At 37.2% G+C, this 22,049-nt stretch overlaps 1 protein-coding gene across 2 annotated transcripts in view; it reads right to left on the reverse strand.

Annotated features, from left to right (window-relative positions):
- The window catches only part of VPS41 (VPS41 subunit of HOPS complex), a 184,946-nt gene that overhangs the window by 122,250 nt on the left and 40,647 nt on the right, over window positions 1-22,049 (reverse strand). For both annotated transcript variants that reach the window (XR_004057966.1, XM_030932462.1), the window contains exons 3-4: window positions 19,079-19,186; window positions 12,198-12,275 (exon numbers count right to left, since the gene is read on the reverse strand). Coding sequence is in view for 1 of the 2 variants with exons in the window: in XM_030932462.1 (XP_030788322.1) it covers window positions 12,198-12,275; window positions 19,079-19,186 (186 nt within the window). In the remaining variant the exon portion in view is untranslated. The remainder of the gene's footprint in view (window positions 1-12,197; window positions 12,276-19,078; window positions 19,187-22,049) is intronic.

The raw sequence follows: 22,049 nt of genomic DNA on the forward strand, positions 1-22,049 counted from the left end.
GGAAACTGAAAGATAAGCCCACAGACTAGCAGACATTTGTCACTCTTCAAATAAGAAGTTGTGTCCAGACTTTCTATACCTTCCCCCCTGGAGAACAGCTCCCAATTCCCTGGCCCAGCACCAGGATCTGGTATTGATCAGACTTTTAAATGCTTTGCCAAGTTGATGGGTATAAAATGGTACCATATTGTCTTACTTCACATTTCCCTTATTATTCTGTGATTACTATAGAAATGAAGGATATTTTCAGACGGCTACTGAGCATTTGGTGTTCTTCTGAGAACCGCCTGTTCATGTCATTTGCCCAATTTCATTCTGAGTTGTTTGGGTTTTCCTTATGGATCTGTAAGAGTTCCTTATGTAAGTAACATTTTAACAAAAATATATATACTCTTAACACTTGGTACAAACACCTTCTAATTAAGCTTTTAAATAACTTAAAGATCAAAACAAGTGCACAAGCAAATGAAAAAAAGTTCAGATTTAAAATATTAATTCAGTGTGAAATTGAATGTTTTCCTAAAAGCAAATCATAGGATTTTATTTAATAATAGGAAGACTGGTAAGTGTTAAATTTGACTTGGTAGCGACTTAATTCTTCTGATTTTGAGCCATCACATGAGCCACCCCAATCAATGTTATTTCTGCTTATAAACAATGAACTTTTTAATTACAAATCAATTTAGACCTTTTACACATATACTGGCAAAGTATATAAACTAACAATTCTCAAGAGTAAACAGCCTCATTAGTAACCAGAAAAATACAAACTAAATTGATAAACTCCCATTTTCTAGAAATCCAAGTGGCAATGAATTTTCAAATAATAACAGCCAATGTTGGTGATGAGATATAATGATAAACAGGCTGCTGGTGGGAACCTATTTCGGTGTAACCTAACTGCAGGGAAATGTAGCAATCTGCAAAAGAACCCTAAAAATGTTTACAGCATCTGTGCAGGTGATTTCTATAGAATTTATTCGAAGGAAAGAGTCAGTAACAATATCCCAACCCCACCCAAAGATTTCACATCACTCGCTATGTGTACGGGACACTGAAAAGTTGGTTCCTGGGCAGCTTAAAGCAGTAACAAACCTGCTTTTTTCTGTAAGAAACTCCTTCTATATGATTAGGGTAGGACTCACACACATGTCTGCCACGGAGCAACGAAGAGAGCCCTGAGTAATATATTAATCTTTTTTCCACATCAGTAAAATGAAATCAGATTTTTAGACTACTCCATGGGGCATTTAGTTCTTTTCCTCTGAGATGAAACTCCAGGCAACCACTGATCTGCTTTCTGTGACTACAGATTTGTTTGCATTTTCTAGAATGTTATCTAAATGCAAATATTATAATATGTAGCCTTTTGAATCTGCCTTCTTTTACTTAACACTATAGAGCTGAGATTCATCCATACTTAGCACGTATCAATAGTTCATTCCTTTTTATTGTGAGTTGAATGGCCATTGTTTGGATATACCACATTTTGTCTACCCATTCATCTGCAAATGGACATATATACTGTTTCCACTTTCAGATTATTACAAATAAAACTGATATGAATATTCATATAGAAATCTTTGTAGGTGTATATTTGTTCATTTCCTAAGTTTGAAAGGCTGGACTGTATGATAGGTGTATGTTTCATGTTTCAAAATTTTGCCAAACTGTTTTCCAAAGTTGTTATACTATCGTACATCCACTAGCAGTGTATGAGAATTCTAGTTCCTCCACATGCTCACCAATACTTGGTATGATTCGTCTTTGTAATTTTAGCCATTCTAAAGGTATATTTTGTGGTATGAATTATTCCATTTTAATTAGTTTTAATATGATTTTTTCCTTACTATAAATTAAACCTAAAAAAAAGTCAAAGTGTTAAGATTTAATAGCTGCCCATAGAAATAATGAAATTCATCCTAATAGAAATATAAAGATTGCGCAACCAAATGACAAGAATGTTGTGGAAGTATAGTCGCACCAGAACAATATGATTCAACTTGTGGGTAACAAAGTTGTGCATTTTCATTTGCCATGGACCCTTAGCTCATGTAACCTGAGCATGCCCAGATGAACCAAGCATGCAACCACAGGGGGAATCTAAGAGCAGGATGAATTAAGAAGTATACACCACACAACAGGATCCAGGATCCAATCAGATGGAGCTCTAGCATTACCCCAAGGCAGAATCCTGTCAGATCAGGCCTCCCAGCATCACCTCATTGCAAGATCCAATCAGATCACACCTCATTACCCTATGCTTATAAAACCTGACCCAGTCCCCAGCTTTGGGAGACACTGCTTTGAGAACTATCCCTGATGTTCTCCACCAGGGATAGTTTTATTGTTACAAGCAATAAAATCCCTTTATTAAATACTAAATCTTACTAAATCTCCTTGGTTGTGGTCATTGATACCTAGCCCAGCAATCAAACCAACCTGTTGTGTGGGTAACAAGAACTTCATGTCTTGAGTGGATAGATGAAAAATATCCATTAAGTATTCATCTATCCTAATATATCATAATCCTATTAAATGAAAAACATTAGGAATTATAGCCAAATAAATAAGTTCTAGAGAAGGTAACTCAAACAAAGCTACTCAAACAGAAAAACAGAGCTTGTTTAAGAAAGAAGTATACACTATCATTTTGAAATATACCCTGTCATGGTTCCCAGAAACTAAGAAGTCTATTATTAACAAAACAAACTCAAGGTATAAATTATTTGTTGTTAAACCATATGCACAGACACTCAAACCTTATCCACATACAAAGCCCCTGCCTTCTAGTCCATGACATCTGATTTACCATCATCCTTCTGGTTCATTTAGTTCCCTAAATACTCTGAACTCCAAAGTCAGTCACCACAAAGACACTCCCCTAAAATCACTCCATTCTTTTTCCTTTGGTCCTTTGGTAAAACCTGCCAAATAATTTGCTCCTATTGCATCTCACCATCCATTCTTTCCTCTCCACTCCCTTATTCTCAAGATACTACCAGATAATTAACACAATATATATGAAGATAAAAAGTCCATGGTAAATGTTCCTCACCCTTTGGTGATTCCCTGTTTCACAAGAAGAATGTTATCACTGTCTTAACTCCACTATAACAACCTGGAAAATGCGCATGCATCTTTCCAGATTCACCTCAAATTCTACTTTCCACAGGTTCGCCATCTCCCACTTGCAAAGGTGGAGATTCCTCCCCTAGGTCTACATCTTATTCATAATCCTTTTAAAGCTCTTACTTTGCAATGATGGCCTTGAACCCCAAAGAAAGAAGCACCAGAACTGAGAGTACCCTGTACTAAAGAATGAAATCCAAAGGCTTCAGACAACTAAGCCCCAGTCTACTACCTAATTCAGAGTCATGTTCCACAAAGTTAAAATTACTTCAACCCTGACTTTGAAATATGTGAAATACCACGGTAATTTCATTCAGTGAAGGAGCATTTTCAATTTTAGCTATTTAAGGGATATTCGCCTAAATGAAGTTACCACTAAAGGGTCAGACGTTAAAACATTCTGTAAGTATGACACTTTACTCTAAAAGAGAGAAACATCCTTAATTCTGACCATGTTTTCTTAGCCACTTTGGTGCATAGAAGCCATCAAAATTATTGAGCTGTCTATAAATACTTAACCCACAAACTCGAGATTATTTTTTAATGCATCAAAATTATCGAGCTATCTATAAATAAACCCACAAACTTGAGATTATTTTTTAATGCAGACAAATGGAAATATGACTTGCCTTGGCATCATTTATCAGAAGTTAGAATGATTTCCACTTAAGTAATTCTCAAATCCTTTGACACATCTCTTATCACTCAAAATATGGAGTTCAAATACAGAAAACAAGTTCTTTAAACACACAAGAATCTGAGACCTGTCAATCAGTCTTAAACAAGTATTACAGGCACTGGCACATTTGAGCCAACAATGAACCACTTTGGTCATATCAAAAAGATACATGCCCTGCTTGTCAATTAATGATGTCACATCTAGAACAGCATATTACAGATGGTATTTGCTTCAGGTCAATAAGTGAGTACCATTAGACCAAGAGTAGAGCATGGTTCTTTGTTCAAGGATATGTAGCTTAAGTTTATAGATCTGCTCCAAAGATTCTTTCAATGAATAGTCACCCAACATCACACTGGCCACATTATGAATAAGCCCAAAACAGTTAGGCTGTTTAGGGGAATAATGAATGTAGGGCATCTGTATTAACTGTCAAAGAGATGGTCATGCCCAAACAATTTCCTATAATGTACACACAATAATCCTGATTATGGGAGAGGAAGGTATAAAAAAACCTTGATTATCTGGAAAATAGTCTAAATATGTGAAACTTTGCAAATTTGGAACTGTGGATTAGTTCAGCCAACTTCCATCAATTTCTTATTTCTATCAGTTCACTAGCTTTTATGCTGAGCACTGATGATGCAGAGATAAATTACACAAACCGTCCTCAGGAAATTAGCATTCTATGGGGAAAATGACATTGAGGCAAATAATTGTGACAAAAGTACCGTATGTTCAAGAAGTGGAGGGAAAAAAAAGGAAAGTGGAGGTAACACAAAGAAGGAGATGGTTAAGCCATGTAAAGGATAAAAAAAAAAAAGTGGGCTGGGCGTGGTGGCTCACACCTGTAATCCCAGCACTTTGGGAGGCCGAGGCGGGTAGATCATGAGGTCAAGAGATCGAGACCATCCTAGCCAACATGGTGAAACCCTGTCTCTACTAAAAATATGAAAATTAGCTGGGCATGGTGGCACACACCTGTAGTCCTAGCTACTCAGGGAGGCTAAGGCAGGAGAATTGCCTGAACCTGGGAGGCAGAGGTTGCAGTGAGCCGAGATCACACCACTGCACTCCAGCCTGGTGACAGACTGAAACTCTGTCTCAAAAAAAAAGGTGTTTGTGTTGTGAATATTAAAAATGCAATTTAAGCAGCTTAAAGGAACACTGAATCTTCAGGATTATACTGTCAAAGAGAGAGGAGAGAAAGAAGATGATCATTTCTTTTGCTGAAACAGGAAAAGAGAGATGGGTGATCCTCCAAACACTCATATATTAATCCAGAGGAAAGAGAAAAGAGGAGCTGATTTATATTAGAAATAAATTCTTCTAAGTCAAAGAAAGCAACAAAAGGTCAGGAGCACAGTCCAAAAGATGGTTGAGTCCCAAAGTCCAGGGAGAAAAATGAAACCATCATCACTCATAGATGAGGAACCAGTCACAAAAACATGTTTTGAAACTTAGGTTAGGGAAGTGCCCTAAAAAGACCGTCTCACTACATAAGGGAGGTCTTGAATGCACAAGGAGATAAGGGTGGAAGAGTAGTGGGCATGGAATACATAACCAGAACAACTCAAGCCTAATTTACATCACACTTCTTTCCCTGGTACCTTTTACACCTGGAATGATCTTTTAAAGTCTCTTTAGCTTCTACACTTTGATGACTTTACACATTATCCATAGCAACTAGAAAAGGTGTAAGTATATATTAAAAACTTAAATGCTGCTAAATATAAGGGTTACTTTCCAAAAGTAAGATTTAAGACTCTGATCTTATATTAGTCAGCTTGAACTGCCATAACAAAATATCATACAGTGGCTTAAACAACAGAAATTCTTAGTTTTGGAGGCTGGAGGTCCTCAATCTGCCAGTATGGTCACATTCTGGTGAGAGTTCTCTTCCTGGCTTGCAGAGAGCCTTCTCGATGTGTCCTTACAAGGCCAGCAGGAAGGGGGACGAAGGGAAGGTCTCTCCTGTCTCTTCTTATATGGTCACTAATCTCATCTTGAGGACTCTACCCTCATGACTTCATCTAAATTGTTTTCAACTAGTTTTTGTTTTTAAGAGATAGAGTCTTGCTCTGTCACCCAGGCTAGAGAGTGCAGTGGTGCAATCATAACTCACTGCAGCCTGGAACTCCTGGGCTCAAGTGATCCTCCTGCCTTAGCCTCCCGAGTTTACACCATGCCTGGCCCTCATCTAAATTTAATTACCCCCCAAGTCTCCAATTCTAAATACCATCACACTGGGGATTAGGACTTCAACACATGAATTAGGAGGTGGGGAACAATTCAGTCTGCAGTAGCTCTCAGTATGAAATTTCTAATTATACATCCAATGGGTAAGTGAAGGTGGAATAATACAGAGGAGAACAGAGAACTGGCTCCCAGAGGCCCTCCTGAAAGGTAGTAACAGAAAATCACCAGTTCCATGGCTTTGTTTCAAAATAATATTACCAGCCAATATATATTTACTAGACACCAAATAGCACCAGAGAAAAGAGAAAGGTGAGGAAGAGGAGAGGGTTATACCAGAAGACATGACAACTATCCTCCAAGACTTCAAATATGAATGTGAGGCTGGTACTGACACTATGAGGGGCCACACTACAAGTGAAATAGTAATAATACAGGAGTTTAGAGGAAGAAAACACCTCAGGGCTACAATCCAGGGGAGGTACTTTGCAGAAAGAATGGAGATTCACAGAAGTGCATTCTAGAGAGAAAAGAAGTGATCAAAAGCTTAGAAACAAGCATGCCCACGGCAATATTTAGAAGGTGGTGAACAGATAAAAATTACTAGAGGGGAAGAAATTAAAACTAAGATTAGAAAGGTAGGTTTCACCAAATGACCAGGGTCTGGAATGCTTAGCTAGATAGTTAGGACTTGATGTGGGAAGTAACAAAGAACTCTGAAATGTTCTCAGAGACACAACTGTTACATGGACAGAGGTCTGTGTTTTTACTAGCACATGAACATGAAAGGTGTGAGCAACTAAGGAATACAGTCTGTTAGTTTAATCTCAAATCAAAAACAGGAATAGAAATACTAATAGATTCTGCTAGCTGACAAGGTGAATCATCATCCCACCTCTGCCTCAAGAGATTAATTTCAAAAATGTGATATTTATCTTAACACAAAATGCCCACTAAGCTCCTGTTTTGTTTTAATCCCCTTTTTTTCATAATCATCCATTATATAAATATTTATATAATGTCTCTTACCATAGTGCCTTACAGCAAAACCTCATCATTTTCTATTTCTAGCAAAGAAAGAAAAACACATAAAGGTAAACAGTAGAAATTTATGTTTGATCAGCAAGTTCTTTGCTCTCTCACTAGCACACTTAAAGGAATAAATATTTAAAACACATGGCATAATGCTCCTAAATATTTAACAGAGACATGGCATAATAATTTGATCATTGCTTCAAATTAAGTACCCTTAATTAACAAGTTTTTAATTAAAATGTTTAAATAAATTGGAGGCTATTAAAGAAAAAGTAACTACAATCATGCACTTCATAACAATATTTTGGTCAACAAGAGACCACATACATCCACTATTGACTAAAAAGTCAAATTGTAAAATACTCTAAGAGATCTATTCTGAGCCAAATGTAAGGACCATGACCCATAACAAAGCTCAAGGGATCCTCAGAACATGTGCCCAAGGTGGCTGGGTTACAGCTTGATTTTACATGTTTGAGGGAGACCTAAGACATCAATCAATACATGTGAGGTACACATTGGTTTGGTCCAGAAAAACCAATGGTTTGGGACAACTCAAAGAAGAGATGAGAGGAAAGAGGGATGTTTACAAGTCATAGATAGATTCAAAGATGTTCTGATTGGCAACTGCTTGAAAGAGTTATCAACAGAAAGAATCAGCAGAAAGGCATATCTGAGTTAAGATAGGGAATTGTGAAGACCAAGGTTCTTACTATGCAGAAGAAGTCTCATAGGTGGCACCCTTAGAGGTAATACATGACAAATGTTTCCTATTCAGACCTTGAAGCTACTCTCTTCAGGATCAGAAAAAGACCCGGAAAGGGAACTGGATTCTCTACAGAATGTCAATTTTCCCCAAAAGAGACAGCTTTGCACAGCTCTGTCAATATATATCAAAGAAATATATATTAGAGTAAAATACTTGGACTTCTTTCAGGGCCTGCTATCTGTCACGTGATGCTATATTACAGTCAGGTTGGAATTTGGTATCTTATTTCCTTTCACACTACAAAGAGTTCTGTTTTGTCAGTCTTAAGAGCTCTGTCTTAATGTTAATGCTGGGCAGTTGTGCCTGAATTCCAAAAAGAATTCCAAATATAATGAGGCATGTCTGAATCCCCGTTCCCATCGTGGCCTGAACCAGTTTTCCATGAATCCTGAGAGGAGGAGTTCATTCGGTAGACTGAGAAGCTTAGAATTTTATTTTTGGTTTACATCATAGACTACAGTGGTCCCATGAGACTGTAATGTTTTACAAGCTATCTTTTCCTAAACATTTAAATAAAAAAAATTATAATGGAGCTGGAAAATTTCTAAAACTCTGTGTCATTGCAGTCTAATAACACCACAGCACAACACCTTACTCACGTGTCTGTGATGATGCTAGTATAAACAAACCTTGTGAGCTGCCACTCATACAAAGTCTAGCACACACAATTATGTACTACATAATACTTTATAATGACAATAAATGACTGTGTTGCTGGCTTAAATACATATCGGTATTTAGAATGTATTCCTCCTACTTATAAAAAAAGACGTTACCTGTTAAACAGCCTCACGCAGGTCCTTCTGGAGGTATCAGGAAGAAGGCATTGTTATCACAGGAGATGACAGCTCCATGTGCATTACTGCCCCTGAAGGCCTTCCAGCAGGACAAAATGTGGAGGTGGAAGACAGTGCTATTGATGATCCTGACCCTGGGTAGGCCTAGGCTAATGTGTGTGTTTGTATCTTCATTTTTAATAAAAAATTTTAAAAGTAAAAAAGAAAAAAAAGACTAAATAGAAAAGAGCTTATAAAATAAATATATAAAGAAATATTTTGTACAGCTGTACAATGTGCTTGCTTTAAGCTGTGCTATTATAAAGTCAAAAGTTTTAAAATTAAAAAGCTTATAAAGTAAAAAAAGTTACAGTAAGCTAAGCTTAATATATTAGTGGAGAAAGAAAATGTTTAAATAAATTGAGTTTAGCCCAAGTGTACCAGGTTAATAATGTCTACAGCAGTACTGTCCTAAGCCTTCACGTTCACTCACTACTCCTTCATTGACTCACCCAGAACAACTTCCAGTCCTGTAAGTTCCATTCAAGGTAAGTCCCCTATACAGATGTATCATTCATTTGTCATCTTTTATACCATATTTTTATTGTATCATTTCTATATTTAGGTATGTTTAAAGGCACAAATACTTGCCATTGTATTCCAACTGCCTGTGGTATTCAGGACAATAATATGCTGTACAGGTCTGTAGTCTAGGAGCAACAGGCTATACCATACAGCCTAAGTGTATAGTAGGCTGTACCATCTAGATCTGTGTAAGTAGAGGCTATGATGTCCACACAATAACAAAATTGCCTAATGCCACATTTCTCAGAACGCATCCCACTGTTAAGCGACGCATGATTATACTATGATTAAAGTGGTTATATGGGCATAAATATTGTGGGAATTTAGAAGGAATCTAAGATTCTGTAAGAATTCTGAAGTCATGTTATTTTACTCTGTGAGTTAAGTAAAATTGCTTTAGCAATTAAGTTTTGAGTTAACATAAAGCTATATCTAGAAATAATCTCAAAAAAAATTGATGGCCAAAGTGTTTGAATTAACATATGCTGAATATTCTTTCAAATATTCTGAAATCTGAGTATTAATATGCATAATAAAGTATCACTCTAGCAGTTGTCATTCTTCATCAACAAAAGATGGCTGTATAAAACAGAATCCTGTCAACCTTCTTATGTAACTGTAGAATATACAGCCATGGGAATAACCTCAGTGTCATGATTGATGTACAAAATGATCTCTGAACAGGGTATCAACCTAGGAAGTTTAGTATTATTCAGAATTAAGTAGCAGAAAGGGGTTGCTTCCACAAACAAGGATAATTTGAGCACTGCTCAAGCTCAACCAAAGACATGCACACAGGTATAGGTGTTAATGCAAGTATGTGTGTGCTATTGAGGAACAATTTATATAAAGTACAAAGACCTCAAATGATAGTTTAGTGATTTTTACATATGTAGATCATGAGAAAACCACCAAGACAGTATTTTCAGCCCTCCAGAAGACTCTTCTGTGCTCCCTCCCAGGTCAAACCATTATTTGAACTCTATTGCTGTAATTTAGTTTTGCTTTTTCTTGACCACCATATAAAAGCTATCATACCACACGAACACATTTGGGTCTGGCTTCTTTGGCTGAACATTAAGTCTATGAAATTAATCTATCAATAGTTTGTTCTTTTTAATTTGCTAAGAACGCACCACAATTATCCATTCTACTATTGACGGACATTTGAGTTGTTTCTAGTTTGAGGCTATTATGCATTAAACTATTATTAACAAACTGTTTTTTGTGTGGACATATGCATTTAATGTATTTTTATTGAATATGTACTTAGGAGTGCAAAATGCCAGGTCGTTAGGCAGACATACGCTTGGCTGCGGTAGATTCTGCCAATGATCACGAAGAAGCCATGGCCTAAGGAGAACTTCCAAATACAGACTATCAACTTCTTCAGTAAGGTAAACAAACACACAAATACAGCACCAAACTCTCTTCCTCCCTTGCCAAATAAAAGGTGCAAAGCTATAGAGAGCTTAATTTTCAAAGATGTCATATAATCAGGACTGAAAAAAGAACTGAAGAAAGATTTGGACAAATTTATGGATGATACCATAAATTACCTGAAAGAGGATGGATGTAGGATATACTCGACATAAAACAGACATGAGAGAAGATATAACTGAAGGCTTATATGGAACAGATACAAGGACTGACTTTTGGCAATGGAACCAATGGTATGTGCCCATGAACCTTAGCAAGCAAACACTGCAATTTCTATTCAATATGAAAAAGACAGAAGCAGAGTGTCAGGGTCTCATTTAATGGGAGCAGGAAATTTAAGAAACTATACAGCCAATCTTTCTAAAGGTGAGGGGGCATGCACAACGCCACAAAAACGAGCCCTGGCCCAGTACCAGGTACACATTTTAATGGATGGCAACTGAAAGACCAAGTGCTTTGGTCATCAAGACGCATGTCCAGTGTCCAGGGGGAAGATGAGGGAGAGTCAAAAGTATATTCCTCTTGCCTCAAAGAGATTTGCCTGATGCATCAGTATGATTAGAGCACATAATTCCCTGTCTGTGTTGCTCCAAAGATTGTCCTCATTCCAGGGTTCCATTTCTTTTCAGCAAAACAAGGCATCCCTTTTCCTTTCCCACACAACATGTCAGCTTTAGAAACTGTAATCTCCTTTCTAAACTACATCAATAGATGGATCTTTTGACAAGTGCTGATGCTTTCTTCAAAAAAGTAGTCATTGTCCCCCGAAATGAGCACCTTTTTCATACCAAACGGTTGTGTCATATTTACACAACCATGGAAGTTCTTGATACCTTTAAGGTACACCTTACACACCAAATCAAGCTTCAAATTCAATAGTATCTTCATCCTCAATGATTCCAAATCACAATTAAAAAAGAAAGCCTGGTTCTTTGCTTTCAATCAATATAATCCCCTAAGAGTCCAAGCATCAAAAGAGTCACATAAAATATTTTCTTTGTATATTTAGAAGAGATAAACTGATCCAGCAAGGTGATCAATCAACTTTCAAATACATGTGGCATCTCAGTAAGAAGACAGCGCATGTACTTACAACTGACATGAGTCACTAAATGAGGGGGTGCATAGTTTAAGGATTCCACAAACTTCCAGAGTACGTAAATTTGCACTATTATTCACTAACAACGCAGCCATTTTTCTTTTAACAACAATTCATCTAGACATTCTACATTGTCACAATTTTAAAAGAACACAGAAGTATTCTAAATGCCCAAAATTAAAGCCACATAGATGACTATAATTAAGAATTTGCAATTAAATAGACATAGAGATTTTTACATGGAGTTTGCATATAAAAGATACCCGGTCAAAATACATAATGCATGCATCTAGACCCCTTTCTTTATAAGTTCACCTTTAAGTTTTTAGAATATATTATAAAGTTCAAATTTATACTCTTAGCACTCTGACTGAATTAATAAAGATTCTCTTGATGCTATTAAAACAAACTGGTAAACCAATATTCTAAAACACAAATACTTCACATGAAGTTTAGCTCATACATTGTTTTATACAGAATACTTACTACATCAAACTTCTGAGTGATGTTCCCCTGGACATCAAGTAAATAAACTTTGCCATAATGTGTGCCCAATGCCAAAAACTGTAAGAAGAACAAAGGGGCCAGTTAATTAATTAATAATACTATTAATACACAAGTAGTAATAAAACCATTTTTAAAGACAAGATGCTTAATGCATAAATGATCTGCAGTGTCTCAGAAGATATGCATTCCTTGGAGAAGGCTTGTTTCCAGCTTCAGGGAAATAACAGATCAGGGCCTATTTTATTGCGATGGTGCGAGCCAGCTGTCAGAATGACTCATGAGGACCCTCATCTACTGACAACTAATGGTGTGTATGCAGTCTATACACAATGCCTGATGGACTGAGGCAGTAAATTAAAAATGCAGTGGTGAAAACACGACCAACCTACAGTTGAACTCAAAGTGAGAAGAGAATGATTCAGAAACTCCCCCTAATTTATGGCAAATGTGTAAATCAGTGCTATTGCTTAAGCTGCACACATACACAAACAACAAATTATTTTCTCAAATGGAAAATCCATGCCATATTGAGAAACCGGAAATCTCAGGTGTACTCCTACCATCAGTTAGCTTTAGGATGCTTCTATAAAAGTTAATGTATAATGTTGAGTGTTAGTGTTTATATTATCATGTAAAAGAAAAACCCCTTTTGTGTCATAAAATAACTGTTGAGCTACATATTCATTTTATGTTGTAACTCCTACCGTTTCTTTAATTATCTGAACTAACCTTAAATAAACCAGAAGAAACTTTAGGACTACCTATAATATGACATGAGTTTTCTCCCTTTTTATTTATTTCAGCATTACTCAAATAGTTCAAAATTCTCTGTATTTCATTGCATGTGAGCATGCTTCCTTGCAACCCATAATGAAATGCTCAAATTTACAGGCACTACTAAGTGTTTCAGTCAAGCAGCACAATCTTTAAAAAATAACCTTACAGAAAGTCAAGATTTAAAAGGATTTATCAAAATGGAATTTCTTAAAACGAAATTTCAGTTCAGGCACTTAAAATATGAAGCTACATTAAAGACGAGTCACAAAAAGGGAAAGAAGGAGTTCATTAGACATTCATCCCCTGCAATGCCTTTCACTCCTGCAAGGTTGCCTTTTTTCAGGAAGAAAAAAGTCCCCAGGGTAGAAAAATCAATACTGGTTAATAAAACATCAGGTGTGCAGACATAACTAGGTATGACGATTCCGCTGCACAGGCCTGCCTGAATGCACCAGGTGCCATGACGATTAGTCATCCAGGGCAGACAGCAAGCCTGGTGAAAAGAGAATGCTTGGGCGCTGGAAGGGAAAGGGGAATAGGTAATTCTGGGGGGAAATTAGTCTGAATAGTTAAAACAAACAGGAATGCTTCCTCCAAAGCAAAAGAATGTTCTAATCAGAAATAGAGGACTCGAATGATTGTAATTTTACCGCTCAGTGACACTGACGATATTTAAATAGAAAAACACCACATATGATAAGAACTGAAAACAAACAATACTCCATTCTGAGGCTATCTGTGGTAAAAGAATGGGTCTTAAAAGCTCACTGCCCCCCAAGTATTTCACGATATTGATTCTCCTCATAAATACTATATTTAGTTTGTTAGGAAACTAAGGGAGAAGGGAGCTTGGATCTTTAAAACGCTTTAATGCTGTCCTTCTCTGACACCGCTATAAAGGCCACTTTTGAACTTCTAATTACATTTTATTTTATGGAAGTTAGAAGCTTTACGTAATTTACCCAAGTATTAATTCCTTCCCTTCTTTTTTCTAAATTACTGATTTCGTTCATTTAATCTTTAAAATAGAAAGAAAACATAAAATAATTATTATGACTTTACAGTCTCATCCTAAAACTAAAATTATGTTAGAACATTTTGAAAAAAAAAGATTCAGTGATTCTTATGACAAGCTATCTTGTGTTGAGGAAAACATTTCATTATTAGATTAGATAAATCAGTGCTATCCACTTTTAGAAATATATACTCTTCAAAAAAAGTTTAACAAGCCAATTATAGTTATTTAACTACCAATATTATGGATGAGTCATATTTTCATCATTTACTAATACTTTCCACTACTTCAAATAAAACAAAAAATGCAAAATGGCCACAAATGTGACAACATAAATACAAATTCTCCAATTTTACCCACATTCCAGCCATTAAAAGCCTTGAACTTTTGTAACCACTGAGCTTTGTTTCTTTTTTTTTTTTTAACCTGAATGTACTTAAAATTCAGGATGGGCAAAGAATAAATATAATTTCACTAGACCCTCTCATGTTTAATTACAGAAACTTGACTCATTTTCCATACTACCAGATTGGGCATCATCCACTAAGCACAACTGCTTTTACCTTAAACTTCATGTAAGTAACTTAAGTAACTGATATATGTACATCCATAAAGATTGGACTTTATGTAAGGAAACAAGTAGAAAAGGTGATAAGCAGTCCTTTGGACGTCACAAAGGAAACAGTAAGTAGACCATTTGAAATCTGGTCAACTGTCTAATATCATCTACCTTCACATAGTGTTTTATAGTATTCAAAGAATTACAGCAGGGAGTGCCTTCAATTACACATGAGGAAATAAGTTCAAAAAGTTGATGAGACTTCCCGGGAAAAAGTCGATGAGTAGCAGAATTAGGGCCGGAATTAAAAACTAAAACACTCAACTGGATCAGAATCCTCTTTTTTTTTTTTTTTTTTTTTTTTGAGACGGAGTCTTGCTCTGTCGCCCAGGCTGGAGTGCAGTGGCCGGATCTCAGCTCCACCTCCCAGGATCATGCCATTCTCCTGCCTCAGCCTCCCGAGTAGCTGGGACTACAGGCGCCCGCCACCTTGCCCGGCTAGTTTTTTTGTATTTTTTAGTAGAGACGGGGTTTCACCATGTTAGCCAGGATGGTCTCAATCTCCTGACCTTGTGATCCACCCGCCTCGGCCTCCCAAAGTGCTGGGATTACAGGCTTGAGCCACCGCACCCGGCCCAGAATCCTCTTAAATAGAAACATGGACTTCAGATAAAGAGTGCATGCTCTAAAAGTTAGCATTGATTACAGTTCCCAACCATCAGGCTCTTTGGCAAAGTTGGTTTAAGTACAATGTTAATAAAGTTTGACCTCTAAGCAGGCAAACTTTGTTCTCCATTTCATTCATTCACTGGATCATTCAACAAATACACAAAAAACACTATAATATGCTTAGATAATAACCAACTGTGACTTAAAAGGATTATGGTATAATGAGGGAAACAGACATAAAAATTGATTAATTACAATTAGATTTAAAGAGAATGCTTAAAATGGAAGTACCTGGAAGACCCTATAGAACATAGTATATGACAGCTGTGCTGAACTTTAAAAAAGAAATTAGAAAATAGACACTAAGGCAGACAGTGTAGGCTTGTAGTAAAAACAATTTTAGGCAGAGTGGATACAACTTGCTCAAAGGCACGGAGACACATAAAATGCAGGACAAAGTCAAGAAATTATGGATGACACATCTAATTCATGCCCGGGGAAGAGACAGGTGATAAGGTTGGAAAGGTCAGCTAATAAGAGGCATTCAAATATTTATGGAGAGATGAAAGGCAGGAAAGTAGAGGAAATCAGGGTGGGAAGGCCCAAATAATTAAGTCATCAGGAAGCCAATAAAGAATTCTAAGAAGGAGGATTACATGATCAGGTTGAAGTTTCTAGAAGATTACTTTAGTAAAGTGTTATGAACAGACTAGGGTGAAAGCAAATCTGAAGTAAAATAGACAAGTTCGCAGTATGTGCATTCGTTCCCAGGAAAAAATAAAGAATACCTGAACAAAAGAGAAGGGCTCCGGATGTGTGTGGATCAAGCAGAACGGGGTGTGGGTAGAAACAGCCAAATGTTGCAGCCAGAGCACCACACTTATGGCAGAAAGTGGTAAGACACAAGCCAATAACAGGGAGCAAGATCTTAGAGAGCATTAGATACAACATTAACGACCTCAGGTCTTATTTCGTAGTTGATGCAAAATCATACAAGAGTTTTAAAATCTGTATTTTCAGCAGATCATTCTGGCAACCAGGTGACAGATGAGTTTAAAGTAGAAAAATTAGAGGCACAAGAGATTCTTTTATTTACTATGTAGAAGCAGGAGAAGATAAGAGCCTAAGCCAGCGCAAGAGTAGTAAGAAAATCACCAGGACTTAGGAAACAGCTGAGTGAAAGGGGAGGAGGATTCATCTGTGGCTTAGGTGACAAAGGAGGTGGTGATGCCACCAAATGGGATAAAGAATAAAGATAGATGCAAGTTTAGAGGGAAATGAAAATGAATTCATTATGGACATGCTGAGAGGTTCAGGTAAAAAGACAACAGCAGATAAAGATGTTTAAGAGGTCCATAAGTAAATATGCATGCTATTCCAGTGAAGGTCAGTGTGCAGGTGGTCACAGAAATCCTGAGATTTAAAACCAAGATAAAGTACAAATTAAGAAGAAATGTGGATAATGGACCAAATCCTAGGAAAGCCAACATGTAAAGGAAAAGTGGAGGCAAAGAAAGGAAAGTGAAAGGAACAGAAAGGAATGTCACAAACGATCAAGAAAATAGGAAAAGAATGGTGTCACGATAAAGAAGTTTTGAGAAGAAAGGTGAGATCCAGAATTCAGAATCAGCAAAATGTCCATCAGCTGGTGAATGGATAGACAAAACATAGCATATCCATACAATAGAATATTATTCAGCAATAAAAAGGAATGAAGTACTGATACGTGCTACATCACGAATGAACCTCAAAATCATTACATTAAGTGAAAGAAACCAGACACAAGAGATCAAATAATGTTGACTGCACTTACATGAAATACACAAAAATAGGCAAATCTATATAGACACAAGGTAGATTCCTGGTTACCTGGAGGTAGAATTAGGTATGCTCCATGACATAGTATGTATTGCTGGGAAACAAGGGAGGAAATGTGATGAAGTGAAGAACAAAAGTGGACAAAAAGATTCACGAATAGGAGAAAGAAAATCTCCCGTAGGTGGCCGGGTGTGGTGGTGGCTCACGCCTGTAATCCCAGCACCTTGGGAGGCTGAGGTGGAACATTTGAGGTCAGGAGTTTAAGACCACCCTGACCAATACGGTGAAACCCTGTCTCTACTAAAGCTATAAAAATTTGCCAGGTATAGTGGCGGGTGCCTGTAATCCCAGCTACTCAGGAAGCTGAGGCAGGAGAATTGCTTGAACCTGGGACACGGAGGTTGTAGTGAGCCGAGATTGCGCCATTGTACTCCAGCGTGGGCAATAACAGTGAAACTCCATCTCAAAAAAAAAAGAAAGAAAGAAAGAAAATCTCCCATGGGTAAGAATGGGTGTGAAAAAGAGGTCAGGAATTGAGGCTGTTCACATCGGACAATTTCAATCTTCTTACATAGAAATGACATCATCCTCTAAGAAAGAAGGGACAGTGGTTCAGAAGAGGGACTGAGGACTAAAGAAACTGACGAAGGACAAATAATTCAGAATAATTTTTAGTGACAAATTTACCTAGGTGTGTGAGTCTGTACCAGCACATGGCTCTCCTTGTCACAAAAGCACTAATTCAGGGTTGAGAGTATGGCTGAGGTGCACAATGGGAAGACAGGGATGTAAGAGAATTGAAGATGCTGGTAAGATAGAGTTAGGATAATCAATCATTTCACAGGCACAGAAAAGTAAAAGAAAAAGAATGAATGGATTAGAGATCAGGACTCCATAAAGTCATACAGCTTGTGGGAAAATGAGCACAAAAGGTTGAAGAATAACAGGGGTCAACAAAGAGTATCACAGAGGCTAAGATCCTCAAGTTCCAGTGCTGACACCATCCAAAGTGTGGCCTTATCAGTGGGGAGATGAAACAGGGAAGAGGTAAGGGTCACTGGAATGAAATTTGGTTGAAGAACTGCAAAGGCAGTCTTCAATGAGTGAAGAAAAGGGACCACAAGTTGGACAATGGCAGCAATGAAAAGGGGTCGATTGCATTGCAGCCAAATGGCAGACACCTCAAAGGAGAAGGCTGCTGGTAAAACATGAGAAAGAAGGCACACACTCTAATAAAGTGTTGTGGGTACAGGACTCTATTTACAATTAAACAAAATTTGAGGTAAAAAGGAACTGGGTGGGAAGCAAGGGGGAGGATGAACCACACTTCTAGTAACACAGGATAAAGCCAGGAGATGGATCAGACAAGAGCAGTTTGCTTTTTGTGGAAGGACTAAAACTTACAAGGTCATAGGGAAGAAGGCAGCAATGGGTGAAGCTCCATGCCCCCCAATATTCTGACTATGACACAAACTGTTCTGGTCCAAGAGTAGGCTAAGGGTGCTATCCAGTACTTACCCTGGACTCAGAAAGTTGGGGGGAGCTTTGTTATAGCAAGGACCCAGATGTGGAATAAATTCATTCACTGATATAAGTAGTAATTTGGGGCACTTCTACTATTCATAACACCTACAATATAATCCCTTTTACCCCTATAAAAGCACTGGCCTTCACATTATTTCTAATCTTAACAGGTTCCTAATGGAATCCTTATAATTTAAGGAATTAAGTGAGAGATAGAGTTTCCAAAAATCATTTCATATAAATCTTTGACTTTGATCACTGTCTACACTCTACTTAATACAGTCTTGGAGTGTGTTGTATGTGTGTGAATGGGCTTGTACACACATATAAAATATTTGGATTTTTTGGTTCGTTTTTGTTGTCAAGGAGGAAGAGAGTAGCGGCAAGGAGACAGGATCACTGTAAAAAGCCACCACCAAAAGCATCAGGACTCCAAAGCACAAGCAAATTTACCATAGAAACAATTTACAGAAGAATCCTCTGAAAGTGCTACCTTACCTTGTCATGGACTGTCATGCAGCTAGCTGCATCCTTCTGAAGAATTTCGGTTACTCCATTGGAAAGCCTTTCATACTTCAGCTTGGGTTCCTCTTCGCTCTCTTCTTCCTGCACAAACGGCAAAGAAAAATGACTGCCATCATACACTTACTTGTTTTGAAAACCTCAAAATACACTTCTTACGAGAGAATCAGAGATGGTTCCTTCAACGATGTTAATAATTCCAACTACAGCTAAAGTTTAAGATCTTCATATTTCATTTTGCCTAGGCATATTAATTGCTACAACTTCACTGGTAAAATAAATTCAAAAGTTGAAAACAAGAGTATACAGACTTAGTGTTATATTGTCACTAACTTTACATGTTGAACCTTACAATTTGCTATGGCTTCATAAAATATTCTTAATCCTCACCGTTATGGAAGAAAGTTAGTAATCAATATTTACTATAATGGCCATGAATTAATAAATCAAGGAGAGTTGTAAAAGTTACTATGATTCAGAGTAAGATTTTATTTTACATCAATAAGTAATGAGAAACAAAAAGTTTATATACAGAAAACTGTGATGGCATAAAGCTAGCCAAAACAGAAGTCCATAAAAATAATCTACTCATTGACATTAGCTAGAGGGTGAAGACTATGGAATTATCGTGTATCCAAGGCATCAAAGGGTTGCTGAGGCAACCTCAACTAGAAGGGTCAAGATTCCAGGGCAGCAAAGAATTGAGCTGGCGTTCTTCAGCCACTTTCTTCCTGGAGGCATTTACTAATTCTGGGTGTAGGACAAGAGGCTGAGAACCCAAGCTCTGCCTGGGAAGAGAGCCACTGCTGGGGGTAGGGAAAGCAGCACACCTTCTGGCACTTGTGGGGACAGAGTGACAAAACTGGAGAGAGACCTGAAGGGCCAAGATATCAGTGGAGAAGAGGCAGAGACACAAGCTTGTTACACAGTTACTTCTCCCTGTAAGACAACTGTCAATTTCTAAAACTGCACAGGATGAAGCTAAAAAGCTGAACAGAAAGAAAAATACAAACCAGCTGCCTTGATGTGTTAAGAAGGTAAGAATAAGAGTTCAAGAGGCATTGGGAAATTGGATCCTGGTGAATATCACAGTCTTAGTCAGAACCCCTGATCCCTACAGGACACAAAAACTTCACTCCCATAGAGCTCTGACTCAGTTCAATCTTTGACTGGAGTGAGGTATATAACCTCCAACATACCTGTCTAGTGAAGGAAAGGGTGACTCCTCTCTGGAGAAAGAAAACCACCGAGGCCTCTACAATTTTTCATGTACAGTACTAAGGATTCAATAAAATATGACCCGGTATGCCATAAGACAGGACCAAATGACCAAAAATCAAAATGAAAAAAGACCATAAAAATAAACAAATGGGTGACCTAGACATTGAAGTTAACAGTAAAGGGCTTTAAAATAACTACAACCACATGTTCAAAAAAAAAAAAAAAAAAACAGAAAAAGACAGAGAGCTGATGAAAAGATAGAAATTTTCAACAGAACTCTAATCTGTAAAAAAAAAAAAAAAAAAAAAGGAATCAAATGAAAATTTTTACACTGAAAATGTTAACTGAATTAAGAAGCCAATAGATGGTTTAATAGAAGATTAGTAAAACAGAAGACAAAATAAGTGAAATGAGTAAAAAAAATATTCAAAGGGAAGCCCAGAGAAGAATAAATGGAAGGAAAATATATAAAGGAATCTATTAGGCATGTAGAACACAGTGAAAAGCTCTAACATACTTTTCCTTACTGTCCCAGAAGGATAAGGAAAAATGGAAAGGAACAAGAGCAACATTTAAAGAGATAATAACAGAATTTTCCAAAACTGATAAGACATCAACCTACAAACTCAAGAAGCTCTGCAATAAGCAGGATAAATATAAAGTCACACCTAAGATGCATCACAGTAAAAAGAAAATCAGGCAAAAGAAAAACGACTTGTAGAGTAGTAAGTGCTCTGCCTACGGAAGATTATAAGACTGAGAGGACAGACTAGACAGACTGCAAAATCAAATTCTTAACAGAAGTCTTCACCTCTGGGGCAAGGGATTACATCTTCACATGGAAAGGGTTTAATCTGTGGATTAATGGAAATGATGGACTATATCAAGCATCATGCTAGAGACTTAATATCAGATATCTCATTTCAACCTGACTTAAAAGAAAAAAAAAAAACCCTACTGAGAGTTAAGTATACTGGTCCCGTTTTACAGATTTTCAGCAAAAACTGGTGATGAGAGATTTTAAGTAATTTCCTCAAGGCATACAGTGAGTAGAGGAGAAGCTAAAATTCAAATTCAGCTATGAGTGCTCTAAAGTCAATACCTTCTATAACACACTCCAAAATCTCCTATGAAAATGACTCTACAAACCACAACAGAAGCCTATTCTAAACCTAGAAATAATTATAAACTATGTGATTATTAGAAAACATTTTAAAATATGTTTATTTAGCAGGTGCATTAGCTAGTTATTGCTGTGTAACAAATTATGCCAACACTTGCTGATTTATTTATTTTATTATTATTTTCTATAAAGATAGAGACTCATTATGTTGCCCAGGCTGGACTCAAACTCAGAGGTTCAAGAGATCTTCTCGCCTCAGCCTTCCAAGTTGCTGAGACTACAAGCATGTGCCACACTCCTGGTCACCAAAATGTACTGATTTAAAACAACAATAAACATGTATTATTTTACAGTTTCTATGGGTAAGCAATTCAGAAGCAGCTTAGCTGAGTGGTTCACTGAGGAACTCTCACAGGGTTGCAGACAAGATGTCAGCTAGGGCTGCAACTATCGGAAGGCCTGACTGGGATTAGAGGATCTACTTCCAAGATGGCTCAATCAAATGGCTGGCAAGTTGGTCCTCACTGTTGGCAGAAGTTGCCAACACTCTTGGATCACTCATTCTGGAGGAAGTCACTTGCCATGTTCTGATCAAGCAGCCCC

The sequence above is a fragment of the Rhinopithecus roxellana genome, chromosome 6 (genome assembly GCF_007565055.1).
Source record: "Rhinopithecus roxellana isolate Shanxi Qingling chromosome 6, ASM756505v1, whole genome shotgun sequence".
In the NCBI taxonomy this organism is placed as follows: domain Eukaryota; kingdom Metazoa; phylum Chordata; class Mammalia; order Primates; family Cercopithecidae; genus Rhinopithecus; species Rhinopithecus roxellana.